The following is a 17,334-nucleotide window of genomic DNA, read 5'->3' as shown; positions in this document are numbered from 1 at the left end:
ACAGCAGATGTTTAATTGATGCTCATCAGATTACACTGGCCATGGCAGACCGAACGGTGCATTTCCTTGGTGTGACCACTAAAGCTTGGTCCTTTCTCTGCTTCCAGGGCAGCGGCTTATCCCCGGGGACCTACACCTTCAAAAGCGGAATGGAAGAATTCCTGACTCGGACTGTCAGCAAGCGTGGGCCCTATGACCTTTTCTCAGGAGACCGGTCTATGCCCATCGCCTACGGGCATTTCGCTACCCCGGTGGGTATTCTGGCCTTCGATGGGCAGGTAACTCATTGCAGGGCATCCTCATGAACGGGCGAGGAGGAGGGCTCAGCTCGTTATGGTTGGGCTTCTGAAATGCATCTCCCTCTGAAGTCGGTAAGGTCTGGCCAGAGTCAGGAGGGATTAATGGGCCCCATCACCCCCTCTTTAGGCCCTGGTTATGAGCTCCAGAGCATTGAATGTTAGCATCAGAGTGGGATGCTGAAGTAAGGAGAGACCTGGATTCAAATCCAGCCTCCAATATTTACTTGCTGTGTGACCACGATCAAGTTAGTCTGAGCTTGTTTCCCCACCTATGAAAATGCAGTAGTGACGATGATAGTGTCTCATTCCCGGGGAGGTTCCTAGGTGGAATTATGTGTCCTCTGGGAGCCAGTTACTGTTGTTAATTGAATCAGAAATCCCCCCCACACACACACACACTTTCCACTTTTGTTAGGAGGCTAAAATCAAGCTTCTGGGGTATGTGCCAGTGTTTGGAGCCCAGGCCTGGAGTCGGTTCAAATCCAGCCTCAGACACTTCCTAGCAGTGTGGCTTACCTCTGTTTGCCTCAGTTTCCTTACCTGTAAAAAAGAGATAATAACTCCTCCCTCTTAGAGCTGTGGTGAAGATCAGGGATAATATTTATCAAGTGCTTTGCCAACTTCAAATTGCTATCAAATGTTTACCATCATCTTAAGTTGCCTCTTTACGACTGTCATGGACTGGTCTGGACTTTGCCTTCTGGGGCCCAGCTTGAGCAGTCTGATTCCTCTTCAATGTGACCTCCACCCAAACACTTAGAGGAAGCTGCCACGTTTCTTCTTCAGTGGGGACCTCCTCAGTTCTTTCAGTGGGTTACCTGGCGAGGTAGTAAGTGATTGCGGTCACTAGGTGGCGCCATAGTGAATAAAGCACTGGACCTGGATTCGGGATAAGCTGAGTTTAAGTCTCATATTGGACACTAATTAGTTGTGTGATCCTGGTCAAGTCCCTTAATCTCTGTTCACCTTAATCCATCGGAGAAGGAAATGACAAATGACTCCAGGACCTTAACCAAGAAAACCCCCTGGACACTGTTGCCATGTTATGGTCCAGGGGGTCATGAAGAGTTGTTCTTTACTGAATGAGTGAACCACGAGTGAGTGGATTATCCTTTGTTGGAAGTCATGAATTAACCCGACATTAAGCTTTTCAATTAGGTTTAAGGGCCACAAAGCACTTTTCATCAATTATCCCATTTGATCTGCTCAAGAACCCCTCGAAATAAGTACTATTACTACTCCCATTTTACAGATAATGGCATTGAGGCAAGAAACGTGAAATGATGCGTCCAGGGTCACACAGCTAGCAAATGTCAGACTCAGGATTTGAATCCAGGTCTTCCTGATTCCAAATCGAGCGCTCTATCCATTATGCCACCTAATTACAGATGGTATAAAATATTGATCTACAAATAATTTCTGCCCAGACTGTTTTCAGGTTGTCCCCCAAATCCTTATCAGCGAGGAGCTCTTCCCTAGCTAATTTTGGGTTTAAGTTTATTGCATTTGAGTCGTAAAGTTCAGTTATTTCTTGTCGATGATTTCTTGCATTAATCATTATTTTAACCATTTTCAAATAGCTTTGATGATTACTGCTTCGTAATATAACTTGAGGTCCAAAATGCTATTTCCTCTTCATTCCTGTGTTTTTTCTTTTTTTCCTTGAAATAATGTTTGTTGATTCTTCAGATCAATGATATTATTATACTCTTCCTTGATAATTTGATTGTTATAGCACTAAATCTTAAATTAGATAACATTATCATTTATATTATATTGGTACGGCTCAAGTATGATTGTTTATCCTGTCTTTATTTCTTTGGGGAGTTTTCTATGATGGTATTTATTCTATGTCTTCTATGATTGCATTTATTATTGTTGTATGGCGTACGCCTTGATATGCTAACTTCTTGTTATCCAATCATGCACAACTCTTTGAGACCCCATTTGGAGTTTTCTTGGCAGAGATACTGGAGTGGTTTGCCATTTCCTTCTCCGGCTCATTTTACAGATGAGGAAACTGAGGCAAACAGAAGTGATTTGCCCAAGATCACACAACTAATAAGTATCTGAAGTCAGATTTGAACTCAAGAAGATGAGTCTTCCTGACTACAGGCTTTGGGCTCATTGCACTATGGGATGGCACCCCCAGCTGACTTTTGTAGATTGGCTGCTAGATGTTTAATGAATTTTGTGATTATTTTGAATGAGACTTCCTTTCTCGTCTTCCCTCCTGGATTTTATTATTGTAATATAGAAATGCTGTTGGGTTTTGCCTCTTCAGTAAAGCTATTAATTATCTCAATTGGTTTCTTTGCTGAGTCTCTAGGATATTCTAAATAAGCCGTTATGTTACCAGCAACTAGGGATAATACCATCTCTTCTTTTCTTATCTTTATGCCTTTAATTTCTTTCTTTTCTTATGGCTGTTGATAACATTTTGAGATATATGGCCAGTAGCAAGAGCAGTGGGGAAAAGGGACCTTATTGCTTTACCTTTATTTTTATTGGGATGGTGTATTTCCAAATTACATATAATGTCAGCTTTGGGTTTTAAAAAGATACTTGTATTTTTTTTTTTTTATCAAAAATGCCCTTCTACGCCTGTTTCTTGTGAAAGGCTTTTTATGCATCTAGTCAATAAACTCCCCCACTCAATAAACTCTAGTGTCTCCTATTACCTCTGGGACCAAATAGAAAATCCTCTGTTTGGCTTTTAAAGCTCTTCCCATCTTTTTCCTATACTTTAATTCCCCTCTGTATAATCTATGATCCAGTGACTCTGCATTTTCTCTGATTTTTCTTCAAACTCAGAATGTTCTCCTTCATCTCTGCTTCCTGCTTAGAAAACAGCTACTGCTATAGGCCAGGGAATCCAGGACTTGGGGATGAGGAATGAGAACATTCCAGGTCTAGAGAGCAGCCCTTGAAAATGCTAGGAGGAAGGGGATTGTGGGAAGAGGATGGAATAAAGTGGGAAATTACTTGGGTCTCCCAAATAACTTACCTCAATTTGAATTTTAGAGGGGTAGAAATAATAAAAAGTCACCGTAAAACAGTTGTCCAGCATCATGATAACTGAGGAGAGATCTGACCTACAAGGTAGTAGTTTGGTTAGGAGTAAGTAGAGAAATTGCATTGTCAAAAAATAAGGAGGCAGCTGTGGCAGTGGCAGCCTCAGTTTCTGGATCTTTCACCCCGTGGATGGTTGAGGGGGATGAGGTGGCTGTTTGGGGGAAGACTGGGTAGGAGGCCTCCACTGCCACTGGACTTGGGGCTCAGGGCTATTGACAGGTGAAGAGGAGCAGGTATATACCAGGTAAGGGTTGCAGAGAGGTGGGACCCTGCTCCTGGTTCCAAGATAGAGAAGATCAGCTGCAGTAGGCCATGGGAGAGCTGAGTCCCTTGTTCTAGGGCAGAGGGGCAAACTATTGCTTGTGGAAGATGAAGATTGATGGCTCAAGGGAGAGTATATGTGGTGCCAGCAATGAGGTGGGGGCCCTGGTCATGGCTCAGGGGTGTAGGGAAGTATTTGTGGTCATTCATAAACCAAGGCATAAGTAGGAAGAGCAGTGCGCATACCTGGCCTTGGATCATAGCACAATGGAAGAATCAAGAAGCCAAAGACACCCCAGACAAGCTCTGAAAACAGCATTAAAAAAAACAACCACCCTGAAGCCTGAAACATTATCTCCCACACCCGGGGAGCAGAACCTGACTCCTAACATAAAGTTAACAACAAAGAAATAAGCAGTTTAAAAAATGAGTAAACAATGAAAAAAACTTGGTGATTGAGATCAGAGTTAAAATTCAGAAGACGACAATGAAATCAGAAAAGCTGCTGGTAAAGCTTCAGAGTAAAATGTAAAATGGTCACAAGCCCCCCCAAAAAGTTTTTGGAAGAGTTTTAAAAAATCAAATAAGAGAAGTAGAGGGAAAATGGAGAAATTCAAGAAAATTATATATATATATATATATATATATATGCATGTGTATATGTATATATGTATATCAAAAGAAAGTTACCAAGAGGAAAAAGAGATTTAAAAACTTTCTGAAGAAAATTACTCCTTAACAACTACAATTGGGCAAGAGGAAATTAATGACTTCATAAGACATCCAGAAATAATAAAATCAAAAGACTGAAAAAATGGAAGAGAACACAATATCTCATTAGAAAAAAAATTGAACAGAAAAAGATTAAGGAGAGATATGAGAATTGTTAGACTATTTGAAAGTCATGACCAAAAGAAGTCTAGGCGTTATACTTCAAGAAATTAATAAGGAAAATTGCCCTAAAGCTTTCCAAGTAGAGGGTAAAATAGAAATTGAAAATAAAAATCCACTGATCACTGCCTAAAAGAGATCCCAAAATGAAAACTCACAGGAACATTATAGCTAAGTTTCAAAACTCCAAGGTTGAGGAGAAAATATAATCATAGGCAACTCAAAAGAAACAATTCAAATACTGTGTTGCTGCAAGATTTAGCCACTTTTACATTGAAAGACCAAAGACTAAAAGAGCAGAGATTGCAACCAAGAATAATCTACAACAAAGCTTATTGTAATTCTGCAAAGGAAAAACTATTTAATGAATTAAAGAATTTTCAAATATTCTCGAGGGAAAGACCAGAAGTAAACTGAAAAATATGACTTTCAAATATAAGAATCAGAAGCAGCATATGAAGGTAACTATGAAAAGCTAATCATAAGAGATTTAATAAAGTTAAACTGTTTACTGTCTTAACTGGGGAACTGATATTTTATAATTCTGAAAAAGTTGTCATTATTAAGGTAATTAGAAAGAGTATACATAGATGGAAGGCTTGAATGTGATGGGATGATCTTAAAATTAAAATTGGGTAGAGAGAAGTAAAATAGAGCAAATTATATCATACAAAAGAAGTGTGAATGGAAGTGGAGAGCTTAGAGAGTGACCAGCATGGAATACTCATGGATCCTCATCAGAACTAGGTTAAAGAGGGCATAACATATCTAGTCAGCTGTAAAAGTCTACTTAACTTACAGAGAAATAGAAGAACAAGGAGATAAGCTAAGGGAGAGACTCTTAGAAGGGTGTTTGATTAGTGAGGCAGTTTTCAGAAGTAAATTAGATTTAAGAGAGGAAATAGAGACAGGCAAAGAGAGAGATAGCGACAGAGACAGACAGAGGGAAAGAGAGAGGGGGGAAGAGAAAGAGAGAGAAAAGAGAGAAAAAGGGGGTAGAGAAAGATAGAGACAGAGATAGACACAGATAAACAGAGAAAGAACAGAGACACAGAGAGAGAGCACAAAATAACCAATTATAATTTTTAACATGAGTGGTATGAACTCACCCTATTAAACAGCAATGGATAGCAAATAGATCAAAAAACCAGAAATATGTTGCTTATAAGATTCACATTTTAAAATGAGGGACACACATATAGAGTAAAAAAAAATGCTGGAATAGAATTTTTTTATCCTTCAATAAATTTTTTAAAATCATGATTTCAGGCAGAGTTAAAGCTAAAATAATTTTAATTTAAAAAGATAAGCAGAGAAATCACATTACATAAAAAGTACCATGGATATTGATGTAATATGAATACTAAACATATATGTACCAAATGGTATAGTTTCTAAATTAATAAAGGAAAAGCCAAATGAATTGTAGGTTGAAATAGATAGCAAAACTATAATAGTAGGAATTTTAACCTTCCTCTTTCAGAATTAGATACACCTAAACCAAAAATAAATAAGAAGTCAAATAGATGAATAGAATCTTAGTTAAGCTAGATTTACATCTGGAGAGAACTGAGTGGAAATAAAAAGGATTATACCTTTTTCTCAGTAGTTCATAGCATCTTTACAAAAATTGATCACATATTAAGGCATAAAATGGAGAAAGTAGTTATATATATATAAATGTAGAAAAGCAGAAATATTAAATGTATCCTTTTCAGATCATGATGCAATAAAAATTACATTTAATGAATGACCATGGAAACACAGATTAAAAAATTAACTAGATACTAAATAACCTAATCTTGAAGAATGAATGGGTCAAAAACTAATAGAAACAATTTTATTAAAGAGAATAATAATAAGTCAAGATACCCAAAACTTAAGTAGGATGTATCAAAAGCAATAATAATTAGAAAATATATATCTCTAAGTTTTTACATCAATAAAATAAAGAAGGGATTGATAAATTGGATATTCAATTTTTTTTTTTAAAAAAAGAACAAATTAAAAATTCCTATTTCAACATCAAATCTGGAAATCCAAACTGGAAATCCAAGTGAGATTAATAAAACTGAATGTCAGAAAGCCATTGAAGTAATAAATGGACCTAGGAACTGGTTTTATTGGAGATTGGGGGAGAAAGCAATAAAATGTCTTTAGTTAACATGATCTTTAAAAAAGAAGACAACCAATTCACTAGTATCAAAATTGAAAAGGGTAAATTTACTACTAATGAAGATGAAATTAAAGATTTCATTCTTAGTAATTATTAAGAGTTATTTTCCCCAATTGTATGCCAAAAATGTAACAATTTAGATGAAATAAAAGAATATTTACAAAAATATAAACTGCCCAGATTAACAGAAAGGGAAATAGAGTATTTAAATAAATCTGTTTTAGAAAAAAGAAAGTAGACAAGCCACAAAAGCACTTCCTAAGAAAAAAGCATCAGCATAAGATGAATTTGCAAGTAAGTTCTAGCAAATGTTTAAAGACCAACTAATTCCAATATTAAGTAAATTACTTGAAATAATAAAAACAGAGGAAAAAACTAAAGTCCAATTTATTTAATTAATATTGATGCCAAAATTTTAAATAAAATATTAGTAATGTGATTACAGCAATATATCACAAAGCTCACACACCATGATCAAGTAGCATTACTTATACCAAGAATATTAGAACAACTATTAGTATAATTGACTATCAAGCAACAAAAATCATATGAGGATATCAAAAAACCCACCTCATATATAATACTCTCATTTCCATTATATATATGTAAACACTCATTCCCATTAAAAACATGGGTATAAGTGGATTTTTCCTTAAAATGAAAAGAGGCATCTACCTAAAAAACCATCAGCAAGCATAATCTAGGGATAAACTAGAAGCCTTCTCAGTAAGATTGAGCGTGAAACAAGATTCCTCACTATCATCAGTATCATACAATATTGTACTAGAAATGCTAGCAATATCATTAAGAAAAAGAAATTCGAAGAATCAAAATGGAAAATGAAGAAATAAAACCATCTCTTTTTTCAGACAATATGATGTTATACTTTGAAAATCTTAGAGATCCAACTAATAGTTGAAACAATAGTTTTAACAACATAACAGTATATAAAATAAATCTACATAAGTTGGCAACATTTATATATATACATATCACCAAGAAAGGTTAGTAGGAGAGATTTCATTTAAAATAAGTATAGACAATATAAAGTATCTGGGATTATACTGTCTAGACAAACCCAGAAACTATGTGAACATAATCATAAAACACTTTTTATACAAGTAGTCAGATTTAAATAATTGAACAAATATTAATTGTTCATGGATGGGCTGAGCCAATATGATAAAAATGACAATTCTCCCTAAACTAATCTATTTAGTACCATTCCAATTAATCTATCAAAAAATTAGTTTACCGAGATGGGAAAAATAATAACAAAATTTCTTCGGGAGAACAAAAGGTCAAGAATATCAAAGAAATTAATGAAAAAATGTAAAGGAAGGAGGTTTAACAGTAATCAGGTTTAAACTGTATTCTGTGGTAGTGATTATCAAAACTATATGCTACTGGCTAAGAAACAGAATAAATGAGTCAGTGAATAGAAGAGATATACAAAACATAGTAGCAAATGATTATAACTTTATATTTGATAAACATAAAGATCTAAGTTTGGGGGGGAAATTCAATATTTGATAAAAATTGCTGGAAAAAACTGGAAAACAGTCTGGCAGAAACTAGATATATGCATCAGTCTTACAAAATATACCAAGAGAAAGTCAAAATGACCTAGATATAAAGGAAGACATCATGAGAAAAATTAAGAGAATGTGAAACATATTATCTATCAGATTTATGAATAGAACAATTTATTGTAGGTTATAAAGTGGATAATTTCATTGCATTGAATATAAAAGTGTAACAACAAACCCCAACGTAGCCAAGATTAGAAGAAAAGCACTAAATTTTGGGGGGGGGGAATGTTAGTTTCTAAGGAAAAGGCTTCATATCTCAAATGTATAGAGAATGGAGTGAAATTTATAAGAATATGAGTCATTCCTTAACTGATAAATGGGTTTTTAGACCAAGCCCCACTTGGTCATTGTTTGGGTTATGAATGACTCAGATTGAATGTAAATAGCAATTATTTTTGCTTTGGCCAGAAACCCTGAGGTTTTCCTTTCCCAGATTCTTTCAATTATTCATTTATTTAGATTTTTTTGAACTAGGTGAAAGAGGAGATTCTTTGCCTCAATTGCTACCTAGTCTTAATCATTGAATGGGTGCGGCCTCAGTCAAACTGAGACCTGTTGAAGATCCTAGCTTAAAAAGGCCAAGGTCTCCCATTGCATCTAGGGCCATTTCCAGTCATTTTGATCTACATTTGGCCACTGGACCCAGATGGCTCTGGAGGGGAAAGTGAGGCAAGGTGACCTTGCACAGCCAGTCCTCCCTCACTTAAATCCAATTCACTTGCATGTCATGACATCACCTCCCTACTGTCAAGGTCTTCTACAAGAACAAAGACCAAATAACAAGAACAACAACAAATGGTCAAATAATTTGTATAAGTGATTTTTGGGAGGAATCAAAGATATATATATATATATATATTCATATGAAAAATTGATCTGAACCGTTATTGTTTAGAGAAATGCAAATTAAAACATTGTAAGATACCATCTCACACTTATCAGATTGGCTAAATGATAGAAGAAAAAAAATGACAAATGTTGGAGAAGTTGTGAAAAGCTTGGGACATTAATACCCTGTTGGTGGAACTGAGAACTGATCCAACCATTTCCCAGAGCAATCTGGAATTATGCCCAAATTGTCCTAAAACTCTGTGTACTTTTTTGCCCTAGCAATACCATTATTAGATCTGTTTCCCAAGGTGAGAGGGAAAACAAGAAAGAACCTCTATGTTTTACAATATTTATTTTTTTGTAGTGGCAAAGAACTGGAAATTGCTGGGCTGCCCCTCAGTTGGGGAATAGCTAAACAAGTTGTGATATATGATTATGATGGAATACTCTTGTGCTGTAAGAAATGGTGAGCTGGTTGATTTTAGAAAACCATGGAAAGACTTGCATGAAATAATGAAGAGTAAAATGAGTTGAAACAAGAAAACACTATATACACAAACAGCAATATTTTTTGAAGAATAACCATGACTAAGCTATTCTGAGTAATATGATCACTTGAATCAACTACAAAGACCTATGAAGGAAGATGCTATCTACCTCCAGAGAAAGAATTGACATAGAGAAGTATGTGGTATATGGATCTACATATATAAGGGAAGAGGGAGAGAACTCATCTCAAAATGGAACAAAAAGACAAACAAATAAATAAAAAAGAAAGTGCTAGGAAATGGGAGACCAAGTACAATGCATAACGAGGCTCATTGCTGGATCACAGATTATGTAGAGTACAGTTAAAGGATAAAAAGACGGAAAAGATAGAAGTCCAAATGAGCAAGGTCTTTAGATGACAAATGGCATTTTATATTTGGTTTTGGAGGTGACAGGAAATCACTGGTGTTAATTGAGCATGGTCAGACCTTGGAGCCATTTAGGAAGGACACTTTGGTCTGTGGTCATAGTCCTAGAGATAATAGTTAAACCTGTAGAAGCTGATGGGGCCTTCAAGAAAGAAAATTTAGAAAGAGAAGGGAAGCCCAGGACCCCAAACACCATGAGCTTTGACATCTATCAGGTTTTTGCATCTTTTCCATTTATTTATATCACATTCTCACTATAGGGAAAGGTATCCGTTCTTTATTATAATTTCTCGGCATTGTTCTTGAACCCTAGAAAAAACCATCATTGGAGCTGTACTCCTTCAAGAGCTTTGTGGACGAGCTAAATTCAAATGCCAGGAAGAAACATGGAGTCTTTGGAAAGCTAATCCGAAATCCAACTGTCCCCTCTGAGAGGATATTCTGTTCTACTCCCAGCCAGTGGCCCATCAAACAGGTCAGTGGTCTCTGCTGCCCTTTTCTCCTTCCTTCCCTTGTCACGTAAGTCCATGCTTCAGGGTCCCTCCCGCAACTCAGGAGAGAGAAAAAGAATATTTGACCCTCACAACAATCCTGAGAGGCAAGTGCTATTATTATCCCCATTTTATAGTTGAGGAAACTGAGGCAGGCAGAAATTAGCTTGACCAGGGTCACACAGCTAGTGAGTGCTTGAGGTTGGATTGAAATTCAGTTTTTCCTGACTGTTCCATCGAACTCTCTCATCTATGCTGGTTTGAATAAAAATATACAAACAAAAATATACAAAATATTGTATATTTTTATTCTTTAATTTGCTAGTGAGGGACAATATGGCTTGATGATAAAAGACTGGCTTTGGGATTCGGCAGGCTGAGTGACTTTGGAGGAGTCCCTTTATTTCCTCAGCACCTTGGGCTGGGAAATTATAGAAGAATTGGCGCTCTCCATCACCAGAGCCATGTTCCACACAAGGTGTGAAATCAGAGATCCAGTCCTCCCATCTTGCCCTTCCAATTCCTTCCTCCATCCTCATTAGACACCACATCAGCCAAAGGATTATCTTGGGCGCCCCTTGTGGTGCCCTTATTGAGAGAGTTTTTTCCACATTAACAGGGTTCCCCCACTTCTTTGCTGAACCACATGACATTAGTGCCTGGAAAGACCCTCCCAGAAGTGGACAGTAGCCAGTTTTGCTTGGGGGACCCTCCTTCCCTTCCTGGATAAGGGCCCAATTGCAGGACTCCCTACTGTTATTTCTAGTCCACCCCTCAGCAAGGAGTCACCAACTGCTGCCATTTCTCCTTAATCTCACCTTCTCTAGATTTAATGAGATAACACATGTCAGCTGTTTTTTGAACTTTGAAAGCTAAATACATACTTGCTCTTGTTTTTATTACCTGGCGCACAGTATTTACCAAATGTTTGTTGATCGACTCATGGTCTGCACCTTAATTCCGTGGACTACAAATGGGTTCTTCTTCCTCACAGGGTCTAACTCCTTTCTCTTTATAGAAAGCTTTGCATGGCTCTTCCCCCCCTTCCTCCACCTCCCCAACATCTGAGAGCATCAATCCCCCTGACACTTACATCATAGTTAGTTTGGGTGTAGCCATGGCTGGGGATTTTGTAACTGAGGGTGGAGGTGGAGCAGATTTTGTGGGACTGAGATGGGGTAACACTGGGAAGAGGGAGGTGAGGGAGGAGGAGAGATCAGCAGCTCCTCTGAGTGGATTCTGTTTGGACTGAGGGGGTAGCAGTTCAGGATGCCCTCAAGGTCCTTATGACCACACTGTGGGAGGCAGAAAAGTTTCCTCCTCCTTAAAATCAGGAGGTTGGCCCAGATCGCCTCTTGGCTCACTTCTGACTTTAAATCTGGAGGAAACTGCCAGTTAATGCAGTGCTGTCCAACTCAGATTAAAATCGGGGTCACTAATCTGTACCGAGGGATCCCTGGGAATTACGTTTTAAAATGTAACATTGTCAGTGTATCTTTATTTTTAAATTTTATTTTAAATTATTATTATATTTTATAATTATAATTATATATAATATTATAATTATTATTATATTTTAAAATATTTCCCAATTATATGTTTATCAGGGTCAAGTTGCACCAAGGAATGTTGAGGGCCCAGGTTCCACGTTTGGGTGTGATGGATAAAAAGCATCTTTGGACCTCTGGCAGATTCTGGCTGTGGCCCTGCATGTTCCAGACAGCTAGCTGTCTGACGGTCTATGTTACAGAGAATGTGCCAGCCCATGTTGGTGGGAGGAGGGCCAAATCTGGGCCTTCCCTAGTATCAGTGGAATCACAAGCTCGTTCCTTATGTTGAGGTGGGGAAGGGGACCCCAAAACTTTGGGGTCACAGGACCGGTGTGGCAAGGTGTCTTAAAAAGAATTTGCAGGTGTGAACCCATTTCCTTGTCAAGGGGCAAAGTTTATTGTAATTCTAAAGGCCAAGAGAATTCAGCAAAGAAACAGAAACGAAGACACGTTTATGCAGCTTCTATCACTGGCATGCTAATTCCATGGCCCACAGGAGAGGTCTCCCAAATTTGGTTCTCACTGATCAGATTATCAGTCAGACACATTGGACGTGGGAGTTTCCTGAGGCAGACTCCAAAGCCAGAGGATTTAGGATTACTGACTTATTGTTGGACCAGAAGCCCCCACAAATCATTGCTACATTACATCGCCCACGCTAGTCTCCTTTGAAGTATGCTGCAGAAGAGCTTTGAGGATGAAGACAATGGCCTTCTCTTGGTTATGATGGCCAAGCCTTGGCAACTAACCGACTGTCATAGTTCTGACCTGTTAGCTTGTGCACTGAGAGGGGGGGAAATGCCACCAGAAAGAGTTGGTCCATGTTTGAGGATGGACTTGTATCACCCTCAGTCCTAGAAAGCGGAGCCCCCAGTTTCTCATCAATAAAATAGAGATAACTCTTAAAGCATCAGTTTTTCCACCCCTAAAATGGTCATTGTCATATGTTTACTGTCCATCTCAGGGTTGTGGTGAGCAAACCTCTATAGCAGGACCCACGTGTACTAGAATGTGCCATGAGGGGATTTGTTCTTCTCCCCATCATCAGGTTACTCCCATGTGTCTAGCTTCTTCATCTTCTCCCACTCCCCTAAGTCGCTGTGCTGAACTTTTCTGTTGCCTCCCAATGGTGGGAAACCTCCTGTCGAGGAAGGAGGGAGGAGGGAAGGGAAGCATCCTCTTGGAACCTTCTCCAAGTTGGCTTCATCAACCATTTCTCCTTCCTAGTCTAACCTGGGCCCTGGTACCTATGACCCTAAACCTATACCAAGATATGAGTTAACCAACCAGCATCCATTTGGATCATCTTCTAAGAGAGTGGACCTGAAATACTACCAGCATTTTATTGGAAACACAGTAAGTGGGGATCACTTTGGGGAGGGTGGATGGACAAGGAGAAAACTAAGTTGCTGTGGCCGGGACGCAGAATGAGCCATCCCACTCCTTTCCAGGAATATTTGATACCATCCCACTATTTTAAATTTGCCCCAACGGGCAAGCCATCCCATAACCTTTTAAAGGAGAATTTCAAAAACCAATCCTCTCATTCTTGTTTTCCATGAGGGAAATCAAACATCAACCACCTCACCCTCTTAATAACCGAGAGAAAAGTAATTGAGTTGGGGAGTCCTTCTGAAACCTTTGCCAAAAGTCCCACAATTCAGATTCAAAAGGGTCAGGAAATAAGAAGGTGGGATATTGGTGTGTTGGAAAAATAAAGCAGTGGAATGGTTGTTGAGTCAGGATTTGTGGTCCCCTAACTATTTACTGATGGATGGGTTGCTTGTTCTATGAAAGAGCTTTATCCTGCTTGACCTTGAAGAGCAGAACCAGATACAATGTATGAGAATTGCAGAGAGTAAATGGATTAGTAAACATTTATTAAGTACCTACTGTATTCCAAGTAAATAAATTAGGGATTTATTTATTTATGTAAATTTTTATTTATGTAATATTATGTAATATTTATGTAAATATTAGGGATGCAAAAAGAGGTAAAAAACAGACTCTCCTCCTAAAGAATTTACAATCTATAGATTGTTGAGCTATAGATATATAGATAGGATATATAAAGATATAGATTGGATAAATTAAAAAATAATCAACACAGTGAAGGTCCTAGAATTAGGGAGGCTCCTGTAGAAAGTAGGATTTTAGAGAATTATACTCGAGCTTGATGTGAGGAAAGAACTTGGCATATTAGAACTGCCCCCAAATAAAAGTACTGCCATGGGAGGACTCTTTGCTAGGAAGTCCAGCCATCTACCTGCCTCTGGGCAGCTCCACCCACCGAATCCCACGGGAACATTCATGGTTCCCAGTTTTGCCTCAGAAGCCAAACAGGAGCCAGAAGAGAAGTTCAGGTCCGTAATCTCCTGAAATCTCGGAATCTGTCATTCCGGGGACGTCCACGTTGGCAGCGTAAGCATCCGACAGCTTTGCAGACCCTGAGCTTGTCTTGCTCCTTTTAGAACCCAGTGGGCGTCGGACGCTACAACCACACAAAACACGAGGGAAAAGATAAACGGCAAAGGTACCGCTCGCTCTACCTGTCCAAGCAGAACCGCTATCCGTTGGATCACCGTACAAAGGAATTAGTCCTACAGTAAGTGAATCCCGGAGCCCCTGGGAATTTGGGCTCGGTGATGGGGTGGGTGTACGTGGGAGGAACGTGCGGGGTGGGAGGCTAGATTCTTGAGATCGGCTTTCGGGTGGGATGATTTAAGTCACGGAATCTTAGACCAGCAAGGGACATAGATTGTCAGAGCCGAGAGTCAAAGGTCATCATGTCCAAGGACCTTGTCTTATATCTGAGAGGTTGAACAACCCAACCCAAGTGACAGCAAGTTCCTGGAAGAGTTGAGACTAGGACTTCAAGGCCGTTACTCTGTCCATCGTGGCACACTTCTAGGTGGTTGCAGATTTGGGCAGTTTTGTGGGCTCTGGAAAGGAAAGGAAATATATTGCTGTACGACAGGGAAGTTTCATCTTACTCTCTTCCTTGGTGACACAGTCAGTCCCGACATGCCAGCTAAAGAACGCCAGCTACAAGGCACGAGTTCTTCCTCCTTTTATCTGCGGCCTACATGAAACCAGAGACTAGGAGAGAGGCTGGTGCCCTCATTAGAATTACTGGTAGCAGCTGCTACCTTCCTGCTGCCATAATTCCACCGAACCAAGTTAAAATGTAGTTTTTGCTGTTCGTTCCCATCTGACTCCATGGGACCCCATGCACTTTATGGGATTTTCTTGGCGAAGATTCTGAAGTGGTCTGCCATTTTCTTCTATAGAGTGTCCCCATTTTACAGATGAGAAACTGAGGCAAACAGAGTTAAGTGACTTGCCCATGTGCTGAGAAAGTGTTGGAGGCTGGATTTGAATTCAGATCTCCCTGACTCCAGGCCTGATGCTTTATCCACAGAATAAATAAAACATCAGAGATAATATTACATGTTAAAACCAAGTCTATATATGATGTAGGTAGTAGAAGTCCCAGAATAGGGATCTTTGTCTCCCTGGTTTGTCGTTATTGCTATTGAGTCATTTCTCAGCTGTGTGTCCCTATTGGGGTCTTCTTGGCAAAGATACCAGTGTATTTGGTTGGCATTTCATTCTCCAGCTCATTTTACAGATGAGGAAACTGAGGCAAACAGGATTAAGTGACTTGTCCAGGATCACACAGCTGGTAAGTGTCTGAACCTGGTATTTGAACTCAGGGAGATGAGCCTTCGGGCCTTCAGGTCTGTGCTCCTCTTAGCTGCTTAGTGTACACTTAATATTTGCTGAATTTGCCTGGCAGAAACAGGCTTTTCTCACTTTTTTGAGCCTAGCTTCCAGCCAGACCTCTCTGCCTGTTGTCCTCCTCTGTCCAAAGGGGATGATTATCGCTGATGTTCTTCTGTAAAATGCCATGGTGGATAGAGCCAGAAGGCACCCAAGTCTAATGGATGAGTCCTGGTGTTGGAGTCAGAGGTCTCGGGTTCAAATTCTGCCCCACCTCTTACTACCGTGTTTGACTATAGAACCTCTCTGGTCTCTTTCTGGTCTCAGTTTCAGCATCTGTGAAAAGGGACTTCTCTAAGGTCCTGTCCCGCTCTAAAACACTGGCACCATTATAGGATAACGAACATTTATAGGCCACCAGTGGTCCCGGTCTGCTGACGTGTTCTCCCTCCCTTCATTCTGTCTCTGTTTCTCTTAGGCAGCGGCTCACCCCCTTCACCAAAGGGAAGGATTTTCAGCCTTTTGATCACAGTTGCGAGTCCCCTCCTTCAATTTCCTGGCAAAAATGTCCTCAACCAGGGCCTGTGGAGAAGGCTTAACGTACGAAGCAGGAGGCGAGCCAGGGATGTGGGGACTCAGGGAGGGAGATTTAGGAGAGAGAGAGGACACTGTGAAGCTGGGACTTCATCTCGATACATCAGCCTGGCGCCAGCCCCCCAGACTGGCTGGGACCCCTGGGACACACTTTTGCTTCAAGAGATCGGTGGACTGGACAGTCCAAAGGGAACCCTGGGATTAACTGGGAAAGAAGGTCAACCAAGCAAACTGCTGGTGGTCCATGGGAAGAGGCCATCCGCTCTCAAAACAGATTTTCTGGGATTTGGTACATTAAAGTGTAGATTGAGGGGAATGCAAAGAGTCTGTGTCGGGACTAGGCAGGTGCAAAAAGGAGTGAGCAGAGCGTCGGGCAAAACTGTGTGAGTGTGTGTGTGTGTTTGTGTGTGTGAATGAGAATGTGTGTGTGTGTATGTGTGTGAGAGAGTGTGTGTGAGTGTGAGTGTGTGTGAATGAGAATGAGTGTGTGAATGAGTGTGTGTGTGTATATGTGTGTGTGAATGAAGAGTGTGTGTATGTGTGTGAATGTGAATGTGTGTGAAAGTGTGAGTGTGTGTGTGTGAGTGTGCAATTCATGACCCCTCACTAAGATCTTATGACCCAAGCTGAGCTTGGGGGCACGGGGAGGAAGGAAGGGCAGAATTAGCGGGGAAGGAAACAGGTAAGGAGTTCCACAGGGAGGGCTCAAGAGGCAGCTTGTGCTGACTTGGGAGTCAGAGTCCTGGGTGTGAGTTCTGCCTCTGGGGCTTACCTGTGTGACCTCAGGTAAGTCACCCCTGAGCCTCAGCAAGCCAGGGAACAAAAGCTCTCTGCCTCATGTGAGCAAAGCGTTTGTGAGCCTCTGAATGCTACCCCAAAACGAGAAACTGAAGCTTAGAAAAAAGGGCCAAGAGATGTCCCAGATGCTAGTTTT

General features: G+C 39.8%; 1 protein-coding gene across 2 annotated transcripts in view; it reads left to right on the top strand.

Annotated features, from left to right (window-relative positions):
• Positions 1-16,731, top strand: part of LEXM (lymphocyte expansion molecule) — a 41,167-nt gene extending 24,436 nt beyond the window's left edge. For both annotated transcript variants that reach the window (XM_031969054.1, XM_031969052.1), the window contains 5 exons: positions 108-251; positions 10,356-10,517; positions 13,311-13,439; positions 14,555-14,688; positions 16,285-16,731. In XM_031969054.1, the coding sequence (XP_031824914.1) occupies positions 108-251; positions 10,356-10,517; positions 13,311-13,439; positions 14,555-14,688; positions 16,285-16,405 (690 nt within the window). In that variant the 3' untranslated portion in view covers positions 16,406-16,731. The remainder of the gene's footprint in view (positions 1-107; positions 252-10,355; positions 10,518-13,310; positions 13,440-14,554; positions 14,689-16,284) is intronic.
• The last annotated feature ends 603 nt before the right edge of the window (positions 16,732-17,334 follow it).

Source organism: Sarcophilus harrisii, chromosome 4, assembly GCF_902635505.1.
Source record: "Sarcophilus harrisii chromosome 4, mSarHar1.11, whole genome shotgun sequence".
NCBI lineage: Eukaryota > Metazoa > Chordata > Mammalia > Dasyuromorphia > Dasyuridae > Sarcophilus > Sarcophilus harrisii.
Note: the sequence above shows the minus strand (reverse complement) of the source record. Positions and strands in the feature narration are given on the sequence as shown.